Source organism: Nyctereutes procyonoides, unplaced genomic scaffold (assembly GCF_905146905.1).
Source record: "Nyctereutes procyonoides isolate TBG_1078 unplaced genomic scaffold, NYPRO_anot_genome, whole genome shotgun sequence".
Lineage (NCBI taxonomy): Eukaryota > Metazoa > Chordata > Mammalia > Carnivora > Canidae > Nyctereutes > Nyctereutes procyonoides.
This window is the reverse complement of record NW_026575025.1, coordinates 13376279-13399859: the sequence shown is the minus strand read 5'-3', so window position 1 is coordinate 13399859 and position 23581 is coordinate 13376279. Positions and strand designations below refer to the sequence as shown.

The 23581-nt window shown below is 50.4% G+C and overlaps 2 protein-coding genes across 2 annotated transcripts in view; both read right to left on the bottom strand.

Annotated features, from left to right (window-relative positions):
* Positions 1 to 639, bottom strand: part of AHNAK (AHNAK nucleoprotein) — a 31759-nt gene extending 31120 nt beyond the window's left edge. The window contains exon 1 of the mRNA XM_055315070.1: positions 474 to 639. The gene's annotated coding sequence lies outside the window, so the exon portion shown is untranslated. The remainder of the gene's footprint in view (positions 1 to 473) is intronic.
* Positions 640 to 10752: 10113 nt separating this feature from the next.
* EEF1G (eukaryotic translation elongation factor 1 gamma) lies at positions 10753 to 22596 on the bottom strand. The gene is made up of 10 exons (XM_055311839.1): positions 22570 to 22596; positions 21297 to 21455; positions 20584 to 20647; positions 20286 to 20428; positions 19593 to 19736; positions 17369 to 17498; positions 16866 to 17070; positions 11489 to 11661; positions 11262 to 11386; positions 10753 to 10999 (listed from the first exon to the last, which is right to left on the bottom strand). The coding sequence occupies exons 1-10, from the start codon at positions 22579 to 22581 to the stop codon at positions 10841 to 10843; spliced, it is 1314 nt and encodes a 437-aa protein (XP_055167814.1). The 5' UTR covers positions 22582 to 22596; the 3' UTR covers positions 10753 to 10840.
* Positions 22597 to 23581: the final 985 nt, after the last annotated feature.

The following is a 23581-nucleotide window of genomic DNA, read 5'->3' as shown; positions in this document are numbered from 1 at the left end:
GGGAAGGACCGCGGAGGGGGCGCGGGGGTGCGGGGACTCCGGGAGGGGCCTCGGCGACGACATCGGAAACTTCTCCAGTAAACACGGAATAGGAGCGGGAGCGGCGCGCTGAGCCACCGCCCCAAGGAGAAGGTGGGGATGGGGCAGAGCCCGCCAGGGTCCCCCAGGCCAGGAACGGGGCACCCCAACCAACAAGCAGCCCTCGAGAGAAATAAGGACTGGAGCAAAACACGCTCCGGAGCGATTTTTCCAACTTTGCCCAACTCGCGCCCCAACTCCGGAGGCAGAGCTTGGCTCCCAGGGCGCGACGCGTCGCCTCCCCGGGCGGCCCGGGGCTGCCCAGCTGCTCCACGCGGCCTGAACAGGAGCCGAGCGCCCGGCCCGAGCGCCTCGCCCATCCCTACAGCCCACCTCCCCTCACCGGTTCGCGGAGCCCCGTCCCCGCGTCCCCGCGGTGCGCCCGGCGCCCCTACCTGCGCGCTCAGCCCCGGGGCACGGCCACAGCCCGCGCGGGGCCCCAGGTCGCGGTGCTGCGGCTACTGCAGGCGGCGAGCCCCGGTCGGGGCGGGTCCGGCAGGGCGGGCGGTGCAGTCCCCCCGGCGGAGCTGCTCCGAGTGGCCCGGCCCTCGCGCGCGGAGGCGGCTCTTGTAACTCCGGCTCCGGCGGGCGGGTCTGCCCGGAGCCGTGGGGAGAGGGCGGGGCCGGGCGGGGCCGGAGTGGGGCTGGGACCAGCGAGCGGGGCCGACCCGACCCGGCCCCGGGCGCGCGCTGCTGGGGGGAGGGCCACGGGGGGTCGCGGGGACGAGGGAGCAGCCTTACCCCGCCCCCTCCAGTGCCCCCTGCCCTGGCCCGCGCCGGGATCCACCCCCGCAACGTTTGCAGCGTGTGGTCGCCTGCACCAGAATACTCCTTGGAGCTCCCCAAGGATCGTCCTCCCAGCTGGAAGCTGCAGATCAGCTCATTTTGCCCGAAGGATCAGAGGTTCAGAAAGCGGCTGGAGGGGGGGGGGGGGTGATTCCGACGCAACCTCCAGCCGGACGCGGATCTTTGAGTTTTCTCTCAACCCAGGCGTCTACACTTCAAATCCCAGGCCCCAGTCTCACTTGGTTCCCAAGCTCCATGCAGCGGGGCCCATTTCTCCCCCAACCCGGCTTTCTGACCCCCCGCCCCCCCCCCCCACAAAAGGTCTGAAGACGCTGGCCCCACCCCTGGAGTCAGGGTGCCCACGTGGAGTGACCAGTGCCCCACGCACTAGGTGCTGCTCCGGCCACCGCGGCGACAGGGGAGTCAGGCCGGCAGCCCTTGGAGGAGCAGCGCCCGCCACCCATCTTCCTCTGCGGGCTCCACCCGAGGGAAGCTGGAGCTCCAGCCTTGCCTCTACCTCCCCATTTCTTATCTGAGCCCTTCCCCCACCTCCCCACTTGCAAGGACGCTGCTTCCAAATTTACTGCCATTTCCCACAGCCACTTCTAACTCCATGAGATTTTATTAACCGCTTAATGATGGGGTTCGGGGGCCCTTCTAGCCACCCAGCCCCCCCCCCACACTCCCCCCATGAATTCTCCCCCATGAATCCTCTTACCCTCCCTCCTAGGTGGCCAGCCACTACCCATATCAAGGCGGTTTTCCTTCCTTCCCAAATGCTGAGGAAGGAAGACCCCAGGCTGGGACCCTGAGAAGACCTGGCTCTGGGCAGGAGCACCCTCCTTGTGGCAGATCATGAGTGGGCTGGGGCTGAGACCTGCGGCCCTGTCCTCTGAAATGGCAAACATGTTTACAGGCTAAAAATACCCAGCAGCCAATTCTGCTGCCAGCCCTGGGGGCTGTGTCCCAGGTCCAGTTACCAGCACAGGCATGGGGGAGGGAAGACACGGCAAAGGAGCCCTAGCTGTGTGGAGACTCATACAGTGGATGCATAAAGGTGGAGATACATGTGTAGACATTCAGACAGGCATAGACATGCAGAGACAGACAAAGCAGAGCTTGGGCATCAGCATTCTGTCTCTCTATGTCTCTCCATGTCTCTCTGTCTCTCACTTGCTCCTGCTCCTGGGTACAAGTCTGTTCTCTCCCAGACCCCACCCCACCCACCCACACACTCACTCAAACACACAGACATACAGGCACACAGATAGGGACTCAAACCCAGGGCAGAGGCAGTCCCACCACACACAGTCACGAGCCCAGGCTTTTGAAAGAAGCACCTCCTCCATTTTGTTTCTAGAACCTACTTTATTTAAGGGGGAAAAATCTAAACTTTTCAACGTTGTGGTGCTTTTAAAACACAAGAGCTGGGATCCCTGGGTGGCGCAGCGGTTTGGCACCTGCCTTTGGCCCAGGGCATGATCCTGGAGACCTGGGATCAAATCCCACATCAGGCTCCCGGTGCATGGAGCCTGCTTCTCCCTCTGCCTATATCTCTGCCTCTCTCTCTTTCTCTTTCTGTGACTATCATAAATAAATAAAAAAATTAAAAAAAAACATAAGTGCTAAGAACTAATTGTTTCCTTTACTAGTGGCTTTTAATTCTTATTTCATTTTCAGTAAAATTTTTCTCAGCTTTTTGACAAATGGAGCAAGAATACAGAGAAACTAACCAAAAAAAGAAGAAGAAGAAGAAGAAGAAGAAGAAGAAGAAGAAGAAGAAGAAGAAGAAGAAGAAGAAGAATACAGAGAAACTAGAGTGGCCCGTCATGCTGCAAGTCAGGTAATCCTTGTTGACATTTTTGAAGTAAAACCAATGCCTCCATCTGGTGAAGAATGTAAACAATACAGAAAGGTAGAACAACAAAAGGTAAATGTGACCCTCCTCCCTCACCCAGTCCCTCTCCCCAAAGGTAACCACTGTTAACAGTTGACCAAAGGATTTTTAACTTTATGAATCACCAGAGTTCCTTGAAAGTGCAAGTTTTTCCGGAACATACTTAAACGGGAGTGGATTTACACAGAGGTTTTCTGATGATATACCCACAGAGATGCAGGGGATCTGCAGAGAGGAGTTTGGAGGGAGGGACTGGCACAGGAAAGGACCAACAGGGGAGGGTGTGGATGCTGGATCCTCCCTGGAGCATGGACTCATCGGCCCCCCAGGAGTGAAAGAGCAGAGGCTAGTGTCCTGGGCTCAGGGCCAACTTATCTGCTCCATTGTTTGTTCTGGCCACCCTCTTGGTCAACAAAGAAGAAGGCAGGAGAGGCTGGTTTGGGAGCAACTATAGAGCAGGGATTACTGTCCGGATACTTCATTCAGAGGTAGGAGTGTCAAAATGCCTGGTTGGCGGTGGTCCTGAGGACTGTTTCCTGCACACTCAAGCTAGGAGCATAGAGAAGGAGTCACCCAGACCCTTGCCCCATTAAAAAAAAAAAAAAAAAACCACAATCCCGTCCCCACCTGCTGAAAAAGGAGCTGGACTTTCCTAGGTCAGCTTCCTTGGCCCAAGGGGAGAAAATATATTCAACAGTTTTCAGGGGTGTAATTGCTGTAGCCCCCTATCCCTCACCCCCCAAAGCTATCTTAATGGCGATTGTGTCTCCTGCTGCAGCAGGCGCTATCATCTAATCTTCATGTGCTCCAGGAGGGCACGGTCTCAGACAGGGTTAGTGATTTACCTAAAGGCACACAGCACTCAGAAGCAGGAGTCAAACCTCCCACTGGCATCTAGGCCCCATGAAGACAGGGATTTCCCTGGTCTTGGTTTTGTGCCCTGCGCCTAGAGCTGTGGCTGGAGAACTTTGTGAAATGAATGAATGAATGAACTACAGGGATAACTGGCGCCAAAGCCCTGGTCTTTTTCACAACAGCATCCTAAACCCCAACATTCCGCTTTCCTCTCAGCCAGGGAACAATTCCCCCACTTACAGGCCTCTCCTACAGCCGCACAAATATTTATTGTGTGTCCGGTGACAGGCCAAGGGCCTATGGTGGTGGTGGTAGTGGTGGTTCAGGGAATAAAGAACTCAACAGGATGGAACACCTGCCTCAAGGTGCTTGGCCCTGAAGAAAATGTCTTCTGAGCTCCTTGCAGGTCTTATGCTTTGGGAAAATGGGATATTATCCATTCTGCCACGTATTTTACACTGACACCTCTCTCCTCCCACCAACATACATATACTGACAGATACACACACTATTTTTTTAAGTTATAAAAGGATTCCCCCTGACAGTCTCAATTTTGCAAGAAAAATCTGTATCTTTTTGAAGGTTCAGATTCCTCTGCCGAAATAAAGGCTATCCGGGAATCCAGAAGGACTTCAGCCCTCCTGCTGGTACTCCATCACCTTTCAGAGGTACCAGACACCAACAACGAGGTCCTGCAGATTCTCTGGCAAAGCTGAGTGAGTCCTAGGACTCATCATCACTGGGATACCCCAGCTTCCCCAGAAGTTTTGCTCCCCCTCCCAACCCAGGAGTTTCCCTGATGTGTACGCACAGTGTGTGTGATGAATCTTGGGCTCTGTTGCCAAGCGACATGCCTCTGTTTTGTCCTAGTATGGTTGTTTCCATAGCAACCACAGAGGGAGCTCTATGGCAGGCCCCAGGCCAGGGGATTCCCCTTCCCCTCCCTCCTCACCACAGTCCCCTCCTCTAAAATCAGTGTATTACAGGGAAGATGAGACGCGACTGCTCAGAGAGTATTCATGGCTTTTAAACTATGATCCCAGAAAGGAAGTGAAATGTGCAATCTGCAGTCTCTTTGAAAGTAGACTCCCCACCCCTCCCATGAGGGCCCTCTGACATATCTGCCTTAGAAGCAGAGAAATGACTCTTACCTCTTCTTTGAGCTATCTGGAATCTCCCAGACCCCACCCCCACCCATACACACATACCCAGAGATGAGCATCTCCCCAAACATCAGGCCCATCCATGTTCACTTTCATTGCTTCCTAATCTGTCTTCCCTGGTGAACAGCAAACCTCTCGGAGTGATTCTGGGATTCAGATATTATTTCCTAAGCAACTCTGAGACCCCAGACTCTTCACTCAAACTCAGAACATGAAGCCAAGTGTTCCAGCCCAGTTTAAATTCCAGCCTGTATAAAACCTTGGGCTTCAATAAGGAGTTCCTGAATCACTCAGATCAGATCAGACAAGAGCGAATACAGGAAACCTGCCCATTACACTCGGTCCTAATTGAAATCTTCAGGCCAAAGCAGAACCCAAGTTAAAACTGATTAGAGAATGAGAGGACATGTGGGGCTCTGAGCACAGATTCTGGAAGGAAACATGGCTCAGAAAGAGCATCCAGACAAGAGAGTGGGGACAAAGCGGGCAAGGTGAGCAGGACAGAGGGAGCAGGACACCTGCACTGGCAGGGTGAGAGGTGGCCTAGAGGCCAGGAGGTGTGCTTGTGCAGATTCGGGGAGAACAGGAAATGTGGAGATTAAGGAAAACAAGTGGCAAAACACGACTGAATAAGGCTGTGAAGGAGGGAGGGGGAGCAGAAGAGAAGAGCTCAGATCTGAGCCCAAGACAGGCAAACTGTAAACAGGAGCCGAGGGAGGGAGCTGGAGTGAGCAGAGCTGCTGCAGCCCCAGCAGGGAATTGGGAGCAGGGAAGGGGGACCACCAGCCTCCACTCCACTTTTCTGGAATCTGCTTCTCTGCCATCCTTTCCAACTTCCTCTGCCTTTCCTCCGGTTTCAGGGGTAAAGGGAGACCAGCCTGGGCTTCTCTCCCTCTTCTGCTTGCAACTTCCCAAGTCCAGGCTGAGGAGATCAGGCTGAGCAGTAAAGGAAGGGCCGAGGCTGCCCAGAGCCTGAGTCACCACATAGCTGAGGTTCCTGAAGTTCGAAGTCCCGCCTCTGCTTGCCCTGTGCCCTCTGCTTGCCCCAGGACTTGGAGTGCTGGAGTGCCGGGCTTGACCTGCCCTGGGACCTGCTCCACTTCTGTGCCTCTTACCAGCCAGGGCTGCTAGCAGCCTTGGATACCACCCTCTACCTCCAAAACTGAGTGTGCTTGGTCCGTCCTAGTGGCCCAGCAGTCTGAGGGAAGCGCCCCTTCCTGCTCTTAGGAACAAAAGTGGCTTTGAGTGGCTTTGAGAACTGTGGAAAGACTAGCATGCACCCTTGATAAGTCACTTCCCCTCTCTGGGCTGGTTTCCTCCTGGGTAAAATAAAGCGACTACCTAATGTGGTCTCCCTGGCTTTCCTACATAAGGTACATTCTGTCAGTCTGAGTTCAAGAGATAGAATGTTCCCATTGGGAGGGTGGGTTAAAAGAGTGTGTCTGCTAACCCCTGTCCTAACAGGAGTGGGTGGGGTAGGGCATAGGCTCCTCCACAATAGGGCAGCCAACACCCTTGGCAAGTGGGTGATTCAGGCCCCACAGAGAATGGGACTGACAAGGAATGCTCCCCTGTGACTCAAGGGAAATGGAGATCTCCCTGAAGAATGACTGGCCAGGGTCCCGCTATAACCAGCTGGTCTCCCCTGCACCTAGAAAGTTTCCTGCCGCATTGCGGCCCCCACTGCCTCTGATGGGCACCCTAAGCTCATTGTCATACTGCCCCCTGCCTACTCAGTTGCCTCCACCCCTCCTACTGGCCCTGGCAACCCCTCTTCCCTGGGCCTTCAACGACATAGCCCTTCTTGCCCTGTCGTGTCCCCTCATTTACCCTTTGGCTCTGCCCATCCTCACTATCCACCCCCATCCCTGCGGAGCCAGCCAGATGATTGCAAAAGGGCTGAGCCAGCGAGAGAGGCCCTCACATGACAGCTGTTCCTGCTGGGGAGGGGAGGGGGCCGCTGGAAGTGGAGGGAAGCACATTCCATGGGAGATTCGATCAGAAATAGCCCCAAACCCTGACCATCCAGCCCCTGCTCTGCACATGGCCAGCCCATTGTGTAAACAAGGTAGGGTCAGCAGGCTCCCTTTGGAATCCTGAGAAAATGAGGAAAACAGGGGGCAGGGAGCAGTTCCCAAAAGGGAGGGGGCTACAAGGATGACAAGAGCCCAGGAACATCTAGAGACCCAGGGTCACCAAGACAACCTTTGCCACTTAAGCAGTCCCACCTGCCCAGGGTACTCTGCCTCTTGGGAGACATTCGAATGAATACAATGCAGCACCCAGCAGCCACTTTACCACCATTGCACCCATCCCTCGGGTGCTGGAGCACCGGGACACCCCAGTAATTCCACTGGAGTAAAACGACTCCGGGAGCTATGCCAGCCTGATTAAAGCAAACAGACAGGAGCAGGTGGCTGTTTCTCTAACCTTTCAGGAGCACTGATATTTTAGCTCCACACCATGAGGGGAGGTGTGGAGGTGGGGACCCCAGAATTGCACCCAAACACACAGAGGACCAAAGTCAGTTGGGGAAGTTAGCCTGTACTGTAGGCACAGCTGGTAGGGTGAGCCAGGGAAGCCACAGTCACCCAGGAAAACCCATCTGATGAGGAGGGAAAGTTCTGGGTTCCAAGGACAAAGAGTGCTGGTTGCCATGAAAACCACAGTATTGATTTCAGAAATGGCTGGGTGGATCCTCCAAAACACTTCATTCCTCTCCCTTCAACATTCTAGACCCTTCCCCCACCTTTGAAAAGAGGAAGTGGCACATTTGGGGCATGTGGGCAGCTGGTGGGATGGGCCTGACCCAGTGTGCAGAGCAGCTGTCCAACTCCAGCTCAAACAGGACATGAAAAAAAAACATGACAATCTACGTCTTTATTGGAAGAACTTTAAAGGCTTGAGTTTTTAATAAGTGACTTAAGCAGAAGCACCAACAAAGCTATAATAAATAGCTGCTTATAACCAGTATCTTCCAGTTTCTATACAGGCTGAACCAAGTCTCAGGCGTTCCCATTCACACGCTGGGTTTGGCAAAGATTTCATCTGCAGTGATGACACCATGGAGCTAGAGAGTATCATGCTGAGGAAAATAAACCATTCAGAGAAAGGCAAATACCATATGATTTCACTCATATATGGAATTTAAGAAACAAACCAAATGAACAAAGGAAAAAAAATGAACAGACAAAAACAACAAAAAAAAGAGACAGACCAAGAAACAGACTTTTAATTGTGGAGAACCGATGGTCCCCAGAGAGCAAGGGAGGGGAATGGGGGAAACAGGTATGATGGGGATCAAGGAGGACACCTGTCTTCATGAGCACCAGCTGATGTAGGGAAGTGTGGAATCGCTATATTGTCCACTGGAAACTAACATTACACTGTATCTTAACTATGCTGAATTAAAGAGTTCATTTGCAGTCAAATGCACCTGAATCCAGACCCCTCTCCTCTCTCCAACTTCCTTTCGGGATATGCTAAACATTTGCCCAGTAAGCAAATAAATGGTTTCTTCCATCTTCCTCTAGTTATCAATATCATGCCCTGTTCTCGGCCTGACCCACTCAGCCACTCAGGGTCCCTTCCCTTCCCTTCCCTCCCTGGGACGCTGGCCCCAGCCAGCACGCACTGCCGCATGGGTGCCGGGATGCCAGCTGTAGGTGGTGCGCGGGCGGCATGAGCCTCCCAGGCATGTCAGGAAATGGGCCCAGCAACCAGAGACACCCCTTGGCGCAGGCGCTCACTGGCTGCCTGGGTGAGCCAGAGCCAAGCAGGGCCGGGAGGAGCAGGGAGCCAGGCAAAGCTCCAGCAAGCACAGGGGCCCCAGCCAGGATCAGATGGGGTCGGGGAGGGTGCCAGTCCCCGGCCTGAGGCTGTACGGTGACTCAGGCCTCCCCTGGGCAGGGCAGGGCAGACCAACCAACTCCAGATGGACCTCTCCTCTTACCCTGCCCCCACATCTGCCGCTAGAAACTCCTGTTAACCTCTTTCTTGCCCACCAGGGCAGAGAAGAGAGGCCCTCTGGTTCCAACCACTTTGGAGGCCAACAGCCAGCCTGGCAGAGGCCACCCACCCCACCTCCGTTTGTGGGCTTGCCCCTCCCCCAAGCACAAGCCTGGCCACATCCAACAACCTGGCCACCCTCCTCTGCACAAAACCGCCAGACCTTGAGGCTTGAGGCACAGGAGGCAGGACGTGCAGATGAGTCACTCTTCCTGCAGTCCAAGGAGGCTGGAAGGCTGGGTCCATCAGACCCGCCCAATCCACATGGGGTCCCAGGCCAGCTGCTGCCCAAGCTCTAGCCTACCCTGAGGAAACCCTTTTCGACAACAGGGCCCCAGTCCTGGGCCTCTCCGAATTGCCCCTTCAAACCTTCCATAACTTGGTCTCTCCCAACTAAATCTTCAGCTCCTGGGAAGGTCAAGGATACCGGGAAGGGGGTGAAGATTACGAAAGCAAAGGAGCAGGGAGGTGTGGTGGGAAACGGAATTTGTGAAGGGAGTCTGACAGGTTAGGTGAGGCCCCAGCCCAGCCAGCAACTAGCACTTTTAGATCCTAACCAAGAGCAGTGTGGAATGCTTGGAAGCAAGACAGGTGGCAAGTTTGGATCCAACCCAAGATGACCTGCCAGGGAGCAATCCCTGAGCAAGAACTAGCCCATCCTCACCCAGCTGGATTCCACATCGCAACTCTGCTCCACCCACTCTTCCCAGAACCCCAACTATAGTCCAAGTACCCAGCTAGATTACAGCCCTACCCTCTCCCCAGCCACCAGACCGTCTGTACCTACAAAGATCAACTTCTTCCCCTCCCTAGCTAAGCCCTTCTCTGTGCATGGACTAAGAGGGTGGCAGAGAAAGAACACGTATAAAACCATAAACTAGAGACCAAAGGTTGAATCATGACTGCTTTTGCCTATGCCTCAAAATGTGAATTGAACTAGAGCTTTCCAACTTCCTCTCAACTGTTAATACCAGGGAGACCCTCAATGCTCTTCAGAAAAAATACAAAAAAAAAAAAAAAAAAGACAAAGTAGAACAAGAATCTGTGAAAAGAACATAATAAAAATTAAGCCTAAGAGAAAAAAATAGTACCCCCAGGTCTGAGAAGGGTTCTCATGTGGCCATTAGGACACCTCTACATTCTAGGAAACAGCAAGGCCCATTTAGATTCTGGGCTCCAGTGAGTTCCCCCTGGGTTCAAAATCCTGTCTCCACAAGTTAAGTCCCTTAAATCTCTGAACCCCACTTCCTTGTGAGAAAGCAGAAATCCCCCAGAGGGATCCCTGGGTGGTGCAGCGGTTTGGCGCCTGCCTTTGGCCCAGGGCGTGATCCTGGAGACCCGGGATCGAATCCCACGTCGGGCTCCCAGTGCATGGAGCCTGCTTCTCCATCTGCCTGTGTCTCTGCCTCTCTCTGTCTCTCTGTGACTATAAGAAAGGAAAGGGAAAGGGAAAGGGAAAGGAAAAAGAAAAGGAAAAGGACAAGGAAAAGGAAGAAAGAAAGAAATCCCCCAGAAATGATCCGCAGCCAGGTTAGGGCCCACAGGCCAGTGCCCATTCTAGGTAGTAGGCTGGTACTGTGCCTGGTCTGGTACTCCTGCTTATCTGAAATTTCTACCCAGACCCTTGATGCCACCTACCTCCCAGGGCAATCTGAGAAACACCATGAAGTTCCTCCACACACAGTGTGCTACCATGCTTTAGCAACCTGGTCCTGCAGACTCAGGTAGTTACAAAGCTCCGTGTCACCAACCACCCGAACTGCACCCAGTCTTTCTCAGCTAGGCTAGAAGACAGCCATCACCATACAGGCAGAGCATATAAAGTTGAAAATGAGGCCTCTGTTTCTGCTCTTCTGAAGACTTCTTTTTCCTGCAAAGGGAGGTATGCAAACCTAGAAAACACCCTGCTTCAACAGATCTACCCCTCTTTGAAGAAGCCATCACTTAAAAAGGAGGCGGGACAGGTTAAGGGTTCAATGTTCAGTTTCCTTTAATGACCCCCATCTCCCTGAAGGGCAGGTACAGGCAGCTAGGCGATGATGACAAGAGATGTTTACTTGAAGATCTTGCCCTGATTGAAGGTTTTGCCCACATGCTGGAAGGCCCCCTCCCAGGAAAAGTATTCTCGAACCAGCGTCTGGGTCTCCTCGCTGCCAGGATCCAGTTTCCGCCACGTATAGGACTCGTAGTCCACCTGCCAATCTGGACTCAGCTGGGGAGAAAAAGTCAGGTTAAGAAGCATGTGGTCCAATCAGATCCTGCCCCACACCTGTTACTTCCAGCTCAGCCACATGTCATCAGATCCTAAAACGCCTGTGACTGTGACAGTTCCTCCTGTACACATTCCTTGAACTCTCCTGAATGCCCACAAGCCCAAGAATGAGAGTGTGCTTCCCATCTCCTTGCCCCACCCTAAAGGGAGCAACTCCTTCCCTACTTTTTTTTTTTTTTTCCTTCCCTACTCCTTTCCTCACCGGAAAGGCAAGCTCCTGGCCTCGGAAGACCCAGACTCCAGAAATGGAGCTGCTGTTGTTGGTTCCAAAGAGGATGACACTGGCAAAGGCATTCTTCCTCAGCTTGTCCAACCGTTGGAACATTCCTGACAGGGCCAAGGGAGAACAGAACCACAGTGGGTACAGCCTTCAGAATCACAGCACCCACTGCCTTGGCCTCCCCCTCCCTCAGCCCACCCTCTTCTCACCAGTGATGAGGTTACAACTCATAAAGGTCTGAGTGAGCTCCTCAGGGAAGCGGTACTCAGCGTACCACAGTGACCAGCCATCCTTATCGAAGTGCTCCCAGAAATACGGCAGTGCCACAGTGAGAGTGTCCTCATTGGAGTACTTGCGCTTAAACTCGTCCAACACAAAGGTACTGAATGGAGAAAAAAAAGCAAGATCAATGTGAAGAAGGTCCTAGTGAGGCAACAAAGGGTTGCCAGGCTAAGAGAAGCTAAGGACGAATTTCACTTAAAATGTACTGGTTTTTTTTTTTTTTTATAAAGAATTAACTTTTTTTTTAAAATGTTTTTTTTTTATTTATTTATGATAGTCACAGAGAGAGAGAGAGAGAGAGAGAGAGAGGCAGAGACACAGGCAGAGGGAGAAGCAGGCTCCATGCACCGGGAGCCCGATGTGGGATTCGATCCCGGGTCTCCAGGATCACGCCCTGGGCCAAAGGCAGGCGCCAAACCGCTGCGCCACCCAGGGATCCCCTAAAATGTACTGGTTTAAAGGAAGAGCTCACTGGACTGGCAGATGGGTACAAGCTTGTAACGGAAGAAAGCTAAGGGCGTAGGAAGAGGGGCCTAGGCCACTCCTCTGCTCTCTCTCTGCGGTCTTAAGTAGGCTAAGCTTGAAGACAGTGGGACACCACCCACCCACCCACACACCCACACACCCCAGGGCCTGAGGGAGACCTGACCCAGGAAAAACACAGCAAACTGCTGCCCCCTAGTGGAAACCCAGAAGGAGCGCTCATCCTTCCTGGCTAGCCCCTAGCCCCCTGGCTCCCTCCAGGGCCCTTTCCCACTGAGTCACAGTCCCTGATTCACCCAAGTATCTTCCCCTACCACAGGCCTCTTCGGGTTACACACACTACAATGTGACAACACAAGCCTCTTCGGGTTACACACACTACAATGTGACATTGGAAGCAGCAAATGTTCTCAAAGAACCTCCGCCCCAGACTTTATACAGGTGGCCTTGAGTCACTGTGCCCAGGAACAAGCCCAGATGCTGAAAAGCCCTTAGGTTCAGCTGATCTTTGAGGCAACCTGGCACACTGCACTGAGAAGGCTCAGCTATAGAGTTACTCCCCTCATGGTAGGAGTTCTCTTTTTTTCTTTCCAGTTATAAAACCACATGCTGACTGAAGAAAATCATCTGCAATGCCAGTAAACAAGAGAATTGATTAATGTTTATGTACTTCCCGCTGGTGACTTTCCAAAGATGATGTACATAATTTTGTGCCTTACACAATTTGTTCGTTTAATACTGTCCCCCTATCAGGGATTTTTTTTTTATTATTCATTTGAGAGATCACGAGCATCCAAGCACCCAAGTTAAAGCATAAGCAGGGGTGAAAGTCAGAGGAGGAGAAGCAGACTCCCCACTGAGCAGGAACCCCGATGTGGGGCTGGATCCCAGAACCCCAAGATCACAACCTGAGAAGGCAGACACTTAACCAACTGAGCCACCCAGGCACGCCTTAGAAATGTTTTAATGGCTACATAATCCTCTACTGTAAAATGTGCCATAAACCTATTTAAGAAAACCCTTACTAAGGATGCCCGGATGGCTCAGTGGTTGAGCCTTTGCCTTTGGCTCAGGTTGCGATACCAGAGTCTCAGAATCAAGTCCCACATCAGGCTCCCCACAGAGGGCCTGCTTCTCCCTCTGCCTATGTCTCTGCGTCCCTCTGTGTCTCTCATTAATAAATAAATAAAATCTTTGGGGAAAAAAAAAATTGGGATGCCTGGGTGGCTCAGTGCTTGAGCGTCTGCCTTCAGCTCAGGGCGTAATCCTGGAGTCCCTCGATTGAGTTCCACATTGGGCTCCACTTGGGAGAGTCTGCTTCTTCCTCTGCCTGTGTTTCTGCCTCTCTCTGTCTCTCATGAATAAATAAAATCTTAAAAAAAAAAAAAAAAGCCCTCACTAAGTTTAATTGGACCAATTACTCATAGTGTAAATGATGCTAACAAACCCTAGAGTTAGAAACCATTCCTTTCCCTCTTTCCAGATAAGGTTAAGTGGTGTGACCTGCCCACTATTACAATATAGCAAAGCAGAGGCTGCCCTTGAATCCTCGGTCCTGTGTTCTTTCCCAAATACACAAAGGAGACCTCCTCTGAGGTGCTTCCCCCTCAAGCACCAAAAGGGACTCAGGGTTTTTCTCTTCATACCCTCCTCATCTGTTTGAACTTTAAAATTTATGACCATCTTGTATCCATTCCACCCCAAATGAGGACAGGCTCTGAACAGCTTCTGAAACAAAAAGCTGGAAGGCCTTAAAAGAACTAGAACTGGGGCACCTGTGTGGCTCAGTTGGTTAAGCACTTGCCTTTGGCTCAGGTCACAATCTAAGGACCCTGGGATCAAGCTGCGCCCATTAGCCTCCCCACTCAGTGGGGAGTCTGCTTGCCCTCTCCCCTAGCTGGTCTCTCTGCTCAACGAATTTTCTCTCTCAAATAAATAAATCTTTAATAAAAAAAAAAAAAAAGAACTAGGGTCCCTGGATAGCTCAGGGGCTGAGCATCTGCCTTCAGCTCAGGTCGTGATCCCAGGGTCCTGGGATCAAGTCCTGCATCAGGCTCCCCACAAGGAGCTTACTTCTCCCCCTGCCTATGTCTCTGCCGCTCTATGTTTCTCACGAAGAAATAAAATCTTAAAAAAAAAAAAAAAAAGAACTAGAACTAACTCTTGAAAAATAACAGTCTTCAACTTTGAAGACATTACCTTTGTGATGTTAAAAATCCTGGGAAGGGATGCCTGGGTGGCTCAGCGGTTAAGTGCTTGCCTTTGGCCCAGGATCAAGTCCCCCATCAGGCTCCCAGCACGGAGTCTGCTTCTCTCTCTCTCTCTGTCTCTCTCATAAATAATAAAATCTTGAAAAAAAAAAAGAAAAAAAAAAAACCTGGGGAAAAATCATCTTGGCAACCAGATAGAGCACCATGGTAATAGGACAAATTGGTATTAACCAATATTCCCAAAAGGATAGAAGTTTATTAAAGATTTTCAGTCTACTGGTGATTTATTTTCTGCCCAGAATATACAGACCTAACATCTGTGAAAATCTCTAGCTAACAAGTAATTAGAGATTTGTATTACAACAGCATGTCATTCAGGTTAATTAATACAATTTATATACACACCAAAAATCCTGCTCACTCCTTACCTGCTCCTGTGTTAGGCTCAAGGTAAATCACTTCAGTTCAAAAAAAAAAAAAAAAATCTGTAAAGAGCAGCTGCATCTGGAGCTTCCTTGGTCTTGTATGAAGTACCCGAGTCAGGCAGCCCGAGGGGCTTGGCGGTTTAGCACCACCTTCAGCCCAGGGCCTGATCCTGGAGACCCAGGATCGAGTCCCGCATTGGACTCCCTGCATAGGGCCTGCTTCTCCCTCTGCCTGTGTCTGTCTCTCTCTCTCATGAATAAATAAACTCTTTAAAAAAAAAAAAAAAAGTACCTGAGCCTAAGAGCTACACTCCAAGTTGCTCCCCAATTGGGGAAACAGCAGCTCCTACTGTAACCGTCTGGTGCTAGGATGCTTGTCATTTACAAGCCTCCAAACCCCTATTATGGCCACCAGCAATGTGTACCTTCATGCTAGTTTGTCCCATTAAAAACCATTACAAGGAGCACGTGGATGGTTCGGTCAGTTAAGCATCCAACTTTGATTTCCACTCAGGTCATGATCTCAGAGCTGTGAGGTGGAGCCTCATTTTGGGCTCTGCACTCAATGGGGAGTCTGCTTCTCTCTCCCCTTCTCCCTCTGCCCCTCCCCCTACTCATGCACACACTGTGCCCTTCTAAAATAAATTAAATCTTAAAAAAAAAAAAAATTACAAAATGGCAGAGGATGAACTCTGTTGAACCCTAACAGACCAACTAAAAAAGGCTGGATGGCTTTGGGTGGGTGAGAAAAGCAGGGAGTGGGTGAGAAAAGCTGGGATCAAGGACTTTGTGAAGTGGCCACAGACAAGACAGGTCTCCTAATGCTTGCAATTCTAATGAAAAACCTAGGGCATTAGCTGATGATGTGAGTAGTGCTAGATGTCCTGCTTTTTTTCACACTGAAAAGTTTCCTTTTACTGTATTCTTTTCTTCCAAGAACCCCAACCTTCATTAAAAAGGTTGGCAGTGGATAGGGGTGACAACCGTCCCATCTATTTCCTTTTCTTTTAGGGGTTTAACTCCAGCAATCTGAGAAATAATGAAGCAGACAGGCACTATGTCATCCTTGCTTCTCAGAGAGAATGTTTATACTGCCTTCATCAAAAGGGTAAAAATATAATAAAACACTGATGTGGTGTCACTGCTTCAGCAAAGGCAGCCCAGCAGGGTAGACATGAGGCTCTCTGCACCTTATATTAGTTCTGAGGACTCTCAAATCTTATTGAGCATACTTAAGACCAGTCTACCTCCACACCCAATTCTGTGCCTGTCTACATTCTTTGCTGGAAAAGGAGTTCTTATCTTCCCAAATACTAGATATATTAGAAATTTCTTTTCCACTTTTAAAATTCATCCAATTCTTGGAGCACCTGGGTGGCTCAGTAGATTAAGTGTCTGCCTTCAGCTCAGGTCATGAGGTCAGGTCCCCTGCTCAGCGGGGATCCTGCTTCTTCCCTCTCCCTTTGCCCCTTTCCACCCAGCTTATAGGTGTACACACACTCTCTTTCTCAGATAAATAAAATCTTTTTTCTAAATGCTTATTTTTTGTTTGTTTTTTAAGATTTTTATTTATTTATTCATGAAAGACACAGAGAGAGAGAGAGGCAGACACAGGCAGAGGGAGAAGCAGGCTCCACACAGGAAGCCGGACATGGGTCTTGATCCCGGGACTCCGGGATCACACCCTGGGCCAAAGGCAGATGCTAACCCACTGAGCCACCCAGGGATCCCCAAATAAAAAAATAAAATAAATAAAACAAAACAAAACAAAACAAAACAAAATAAATAAAATAAAATAAATAAAATAATCCAATTCTTGAGGATAAACTTTCCTTGCAAACAAAACATCTTTTTTTTTAAGATTTTATTTATTCATGAGAATACACAGAGAAGAGAGAGAGAGAGAGAGAGAGAGAGAGAGAGAGAGAGAGAGAGAGGCAGAGACATAGGCAGAGGGAGAAGCAGGCTCCATGCAAGGAGCCTGACATGGGACTGGATCCCGGGTCTCCGGGATCACACCCTGGGCTGAAGGTGGCACTAAACCACTGAGCCACCCGGGCTGCCCACAAAACATCTTTCAATTTTGTATGGACAACCTAAAATAGCCCTAGCTGTGTGTGGGGAACACACAGAGGCAAAAAGTGCCCTTTGGGAGTCCCATGTGCCCTACCCCCCAATATCATTACCTCTTGGGCAGGTGAGCAAAGGGGTCTTTGGCCTTTGGCTCAGCAGCCAGTGCCTGCTCACATTCATCCATTTCCTCCTCAGGAGCAGGGGCAGCAGCCTTCTTCTCCTCTTTCCGCTCAGCCTGGGGCTTCTGCTTCTCTTCCCGAGAACCCTTCTCTTTCCGTGGGGTGTCTTTTTTAGGTTGGCTCTCTGCAAACTTTTTAGCTGGTGCAGAAAAAGGGAGAGAAGTCAATATCCTCCCTCTTTCCATATGCCTCTAAAAGCAGGCAGTGAGCAGGGTAATGGAGGAAAACTGCCAGGTGGGGAACTAAGGGATCTAGGCCCTGCACTGCTCTGCCACCAGTTCCCTGTATGTCCTGAAGCAAGAACACAACCCTCAGCAACAAATACATGTGAACCTTATCTGTGGGTTCACATAACCCAAAAGCCTGATGGGAAATCAAGGGACTGAGCCAACCAGCCCAGAGCCAGGCCACATACTCCTGTATCTCCGCAGACTTACCATCAAACTGGGCCATCTTCTCACAGAGTTTCACTTCCCCCAAGACAGCCCGGAACTGGGGCTGGTTAATGCAGGTAAGGAACCAGCGGTTGGTATTGGGGAAGGCCTGGCGGAAAGAAGGCTCCAGGACCTGTCAAAACATAAGGGTAGAATAGAAACAAAGGAGAGAAAGTTCTTGAGGAGTTTCAAGCCAGAGACATTTCTTTCTACACCAAAGCTCCAATCTTCCTCTCAATCCCCGAGATGGGAGCTCCCTAGTATACCATCTTACCCTGGAGGGGTACTTCCCATTTACCTTCCTCTTTTTCACTATACAGTCCAACTTAGCGGATACTTGATCCCATCCCTCATTTACTATAAATCTACTTGGTAGATATGTTTATATGGTGCCTTACATCATTTACAAAACCATTTCATCTACACATTCCAATCTTTCTTTATAATTTTATTCATGAGAGACACAGAGGGAGAAGCAGGCTCCTCACAGGGAGCCCAATGCAAGACTCAATCCCTGCACTAGGGATCACACCCTGAGCCCAAGGCAAACGCTCAACTGCTGAGCTACCCAGGCGTCCCACATTCCAACCTTTTATTTATTTATTTTTTAAAGATTTTATTTACTTATTTATGAAAGACACAGAGAGAGGCAGAGACACAGGCAGAGGGAGAAGCAGGCTCCATGCAGGGAGCCCGATGTGGGACTCGATCCTGGAACTCCAGGATCACACCCTGGGCCGAAGGCAGGCGCTAAACCAGGCACTAAACCAGGCACTAAACCGCTGAGCCACCCAGGCCTACCCATTCCAACCTTTTAAATGTCACATGTCAGGGCACTCGGGTGGCTCAGTAGGTTAAAAGTCTGCCTTTGGCTCAGGTCATGATCCCAGAATCCTGGGATGAAGCCCCACACAAAGCTCCCTGCTCAACGGGGAGTCTGCTTCTCCCTCTCCCTTTGCCCTCCCTCCCTGCTCATGCTGTATCTTTTTGTCTCAAAAAAATAAAATCTTCAAAAAAAAAGTCTTATCAATAAAACTAAAGCAAATAAATAAAAGGCAGGGCAACACAGCTACCAATTACTCGTTTTACTAAGTAAACCACAATTATCTACATGATATATACTATTCACCTAACTTCAGAAGCTAAAGAATATTCAACAGTCAAAAAAAAAAAAAAAAGGCAAAAAAGTACTTCAGAATAACAAACTGTCCTTTAAACTTAGCTTTGTGAAAAACTCATTTACCATCTTTTAGTTTGCTAAGATCATATGGAAAATAATCTTGTCAAGAAGACGGAACAGAGCGGTCAGTTCTTTGGCTCTGGTTCTGCAGTACTGGGTTCAAACTCTATGCCACACTTACTAGCTACATTCCTTTGGGCCAGGTTCCATTTCTCCTCACCCATACAGCAGGTAAAGATGGAGATGATCCCTGCAAGGCCCTTGACACAGAGCCTGACACAAAGGAGGTGCTTTTTTATTTTCCAATTACTGCACTACTATTCTGGACCCGTATTGGTTCAACAGCTGCTTGGTCAGCAACATGTCATCTTCTTTAACCCAAAAACCTCAAAACTAATTACTACCATGCTGATTTTATAGCTTACAGAGGAGAAAAAAAAAAAAAGAACTCAAGGAATTCTCTCAAACACACACACATCCCTCTACCTACAACTAGTAAGTAATGAAACTAAGAACTGAACCCAGCCTGCCTCCAAAAGATCTGGACACTGAAGCTACCAGCCCTTCCTATCTTTTTTTTTTTTAAGATTTTATTTATTTATTCATGAGAGAGAGAGAGAGAGAGAGAGGCAGAGACACAGGCAGAGGGAGAAGCAGGTTCCGTGCAGGGAGCCTGACATGGGACTCAATCCCGGGACCCCAGGATTACGGCCTGGGCTGAAGGCGGCGCTAAACCGCTGAGCCACCCAGGCTGCCCGCCTTTCCTGTCTTTACAACTAAGCACATGCACAGCTGGACTTCCCCCAAAATACAGAAATAAATCACATCTTCTCTATCAAACAGAAACTCGGGAAACAGAACATTACCAAACTTCTCAGGAGGAAAGGTAGTCATGGTATTCAAACTTGGGATTCCTATAGACTAGTCGTTACCCGACACCCTTCACATCCAAGTCCTCGGCAGAATACAGGGTAACCTGGAAGACTTAATGGCTTAATTTCTAACCGCCCCCTAGCCTCTGCCAACCTAATTCTTTATTAATGTCACCTGTTTATAGAGCCACAGCAGGGTGCAGACAACTGTGATGTCAGCCAGTGTCACACGTTCGCCCACCAGAAAAGTCCTCGTCTTCAAATGAGTATCCAGGAGCCCCAGAATTCGCCTCACTTCCTCCTTTGCATTCTCTGTGGCCTATTGATTTAAAAGGATTCAAAACTTAATAGTGGATACCTATCCCTTTCCCTCTCCCCTCCAACGACAGACCTAAGGTAGCTATTTCACTTACAAAGTTCTGGCTCATCCCCATCTTCTTTCAATGGAGTCAGATTCCAGATCACTCCAAATGTATCACAAAGGAAGCTCTCAAGGTCAAATTTCCTCATGGTGCAGTCTGGATTAATTTCCCACTATATGACCTAGTCCTTTATCTTTGAATTTTAGAAGGAACCGTAGAAGTCACCTGATGTAACCACTCCCCTACCATTTGGGATAGCTTTTCTACAACAGAAATCTCTCCTCTGACCACTTATGACAGGCACCACCTCCAACTGGGTCTGTGTGACAAAGAACCCAGACACTATCAACAGCAGTGCTCCAAACTCATACCCCAAAGATTAGGTCTTTTATTATCCACAAATTCTTAGCATCTCCTTTTCTCAATCTATTTTATTTCTTGCTCCTTGACACTCAGGAGCTGATTTCATCCTGGGCCTTGGCTTCTCCCCAAGTTCCAAGGCTTACCTGCTTGTTGTGGTGCATGATGCCCAAGGTAGGAAACACCCAGGTACTGGCTGGGGGCACTATATCGCTATCAGCAAAGCTCACCCACTGCACCACCTGGGCTGCTGCCTCTGGAGTATTTCCCCGCAGCTCCTCATTGCTCACTGCAGAGGCAGAACACAAAGGTCAGAACTTTGGGGTCAGGCCAACATCGATCCAAGTCCATAAAAATTCTTCTCCTGTCCACTACAGCTCACCCTCATCCTCTCCTCCCTCCTTCATTCCTGATCTTCCCATTCCCACACCCACTGCAAATTACCATAGTAGGCAATGGCATTGCTCTCAAACACACAGAATCCATCATCACCCTCAAATGCTGGAACCTGGGATAAAACAGTCAAAAGATAAAATTTAAAAAAACATTAAGTAAAACAATCAGGAATTACTCACTAGCCAATCCTGGGATAAAGTTCTTACATAAGGCTGACAATCCTTACTAAGCAACCGGAAATATTTAAGTAACTTGGTATCCCTTACAATGTGAACTCACATGAGAAACCCCAAAGATTTAAATATTATCAACTGTTTATATAAAATCCCTCAATCAAATAGGCAAAAGACCAAAAACCAAGTGTCATCTCTCTCCGTATTCTTGAAAGTATTGTGGTGCTCCCTGAACTGCATTTATCTCTTCTGTTTAGCATGGTTATTTATCGACCTCGATAAGCCCTTTGGTTGGCTCATGGCAGATACTCGATATATTTGCACTGAAAACAGTCAAAACCCATTCTCTTTCCCGCAAATACAAAGAAACTTGTGAATTTTATAACAAGCCACTGAACAGCTCTGCATCATTTTCAACTATGCGTGAATCTTCACTTAACTCAAAAGAATTTTAAATCACTGAAATATATAAGGAACAAATTATACAGAAAATTCCCTTTTAAAGATGGAGACCATTTTCAGAGTGAGACAATCTCAGGACTCTCTGAGTTCTCAGGACCAAAGACTCCTCTCCACTTTTCTACTCACCTTGCCGGCAGGAAATTTACGGAGAAATTCAGGGGTGCGGTTGGTTTGGCCAAAGTGGAAGTGGGGTGGTGCGGAGAGCACGCGGACCTGAGCCCCGCTGTACTGAGCAGCAATGAGAGCCTTGAAGGCCCTCCAGTTTTCAGGGTATGTGTACAGGGTCTGTGGGTGAAAGTAGGGGAGGGAACGTTAATGAGTAAAAGGCTCTCAGTCGGAAATGTCACTTCCCGAGATAAATTCCGAGTTATTCCCCATCTGTTCAACTCACTTTTACTCCCCCTGGTGAACCACGCTCTCTAGTATCTGCCATGTGTAATCAGAGTCCGCTGAAATACCCAAGACAGAACTACACACCAACTGCTAAATAAAGCGCTGACAGGTTTGACCTTCCCTAAGGACAGCTCCAGGAGCATTCTGGTCTCCTCCAATATATCGTGGAGAAACCCAGAACTCGTAGTTCCCTCAGACTCCACCTGCCGACACATTCCTCCCTTCCTAGAGCTCTGGTTCATTCATTGATGGTTAACGAGTACCTGCCTACTCTACGACTGAGCCGCTCACCCCCTTCGAAAGCATCACTCCCCGTCTCTCTCTCTCTCTCTCTCACACACACACACACACACACACACACACACACACACACGACCATTTCCAAGTTCCCCTCCGAAAAGCCACGGAGAAATCGAATGGCATCTTCTCTTCCTAAACCAACTCGGTCTCCCCCCAAGAACCATTCCTTCTCGTCATGCGTACCATTCGTCCCTCCGGTCCTGTCCCGCAGTGAGTTCAGGCATTGCTTCTCCGTTAACCCGGCCAGCACTGTCTGACTCCGCCGTCCGGAAAGTCCTCTCCCTCCCAAACCTCCCCGCTGGACGACCCTTAACCGGAGACAGCCCTGCCTGCCCACAAAGACCCTTCCTTTTCACCCCGTCCCTGCTGTTCCCCCACAAAACGGTCGCAAAAGTTCTATCAACCTGCCCGGATCCCACGTCTGAGGCGGCAATGAACCCGAACCCCTTTCTCGGGCCCCAGAAGGCCAGGATCCCACATCTCCTTGCTCCTCTGCCCCAGACCCTTCCACCTCTTTGGCCTCCAAGAGCTCCAGCCTCAGTTCCCCGCCGGGGCCTGGAAGCCTTGCTCTCCCAACAGTACGGTCTCTAGACCCAGGATCAGTCCCTCACTCGGCTCCAGAACTTCTCTGACGCCGGAGGGCTCCACTCGGGCAGAGGATGGCGTCGGATACCATGACCTGGATCGCCGGAGCCGGCAAACTTACCCCGGCCGCCATGGTGATTCCGCAGAGAAAGGGGGTGGGGCTCTCGGCGCTGCCGCAAAGTAAGCCGTCCAGGAGAGAAGGGGGGAGGGGAGAGCCGCGGAGAAACAGCAGCCGCAAAGCGAGGACGGCACAGAAGGCATACGCACGACAGTTCTATACCCCGCCGCGGCTGAATTGCAAAAAGAAGGGGGTGGGGCCTGCTGGTCGTCACAGACAGCTCGCGCCTGCGCAACGGGACTCTTGACTGACCCGCCCCGCAGGCGAGGCCAATCCGAGTCCCGACTTGGAGGTGAAAGGCGCGGAGGGTAAACTGAGAACTAGCTGAAAAGCCTCCTCTTCCCGGCGACGTGGCACGGCTGCCAACTCCGCGCCGGGCCAGGTCCCAGAGGCGTTCCCCTCCAGCTCAGAAACCCGCGGTGACTTGACGGAGATCCTTCCAGGCCCCTAACATCAGGATTGTGGGACTCTCACTTGGGGCGGAAACAAGTCCTGTGTGGATAAGTACGTTTGTTCCCGCTCTGGTTTTCTACAGGAGAGGATGATTATCTCACCGGATAATCTCACCAAGCAGAAACCCCTCTACCAAAGTGAGGTTTCCTCCGTTTAAACCACCCTGCGGGCTCCAGGATGCAATCGCTGCAGGTAGGGCCTTGGTGCAGGGCCTGCAGCCGGGAAGGGCCGAGGGAGAACACAGCGGATCCCTGCCACTCGTCACCCTGCAGAGGGCTGCCAGTTCACCGATGATGGACACCCCTTTACCCACGCTCAGGTCGGACAGTGTTTCCCCCATTTTAATCAGAACAGGATGAACTCTGTTAAGTGAGAGAATGGACAAAGAACCCTGAACCCCAATTTCAGGCCATCACCATATAAATCTGGGCGGTAAGGTAAAGTGGAGGCAAACTCGGTTCTTGTTCCAGGTACTGCCCAAGCCGCCCACCTGGCACTCCATCCTTCAAGAACTCTGCGGAGCGGGCTCCGGGTGCAGGAACACACCACATTTAGGCCTCCC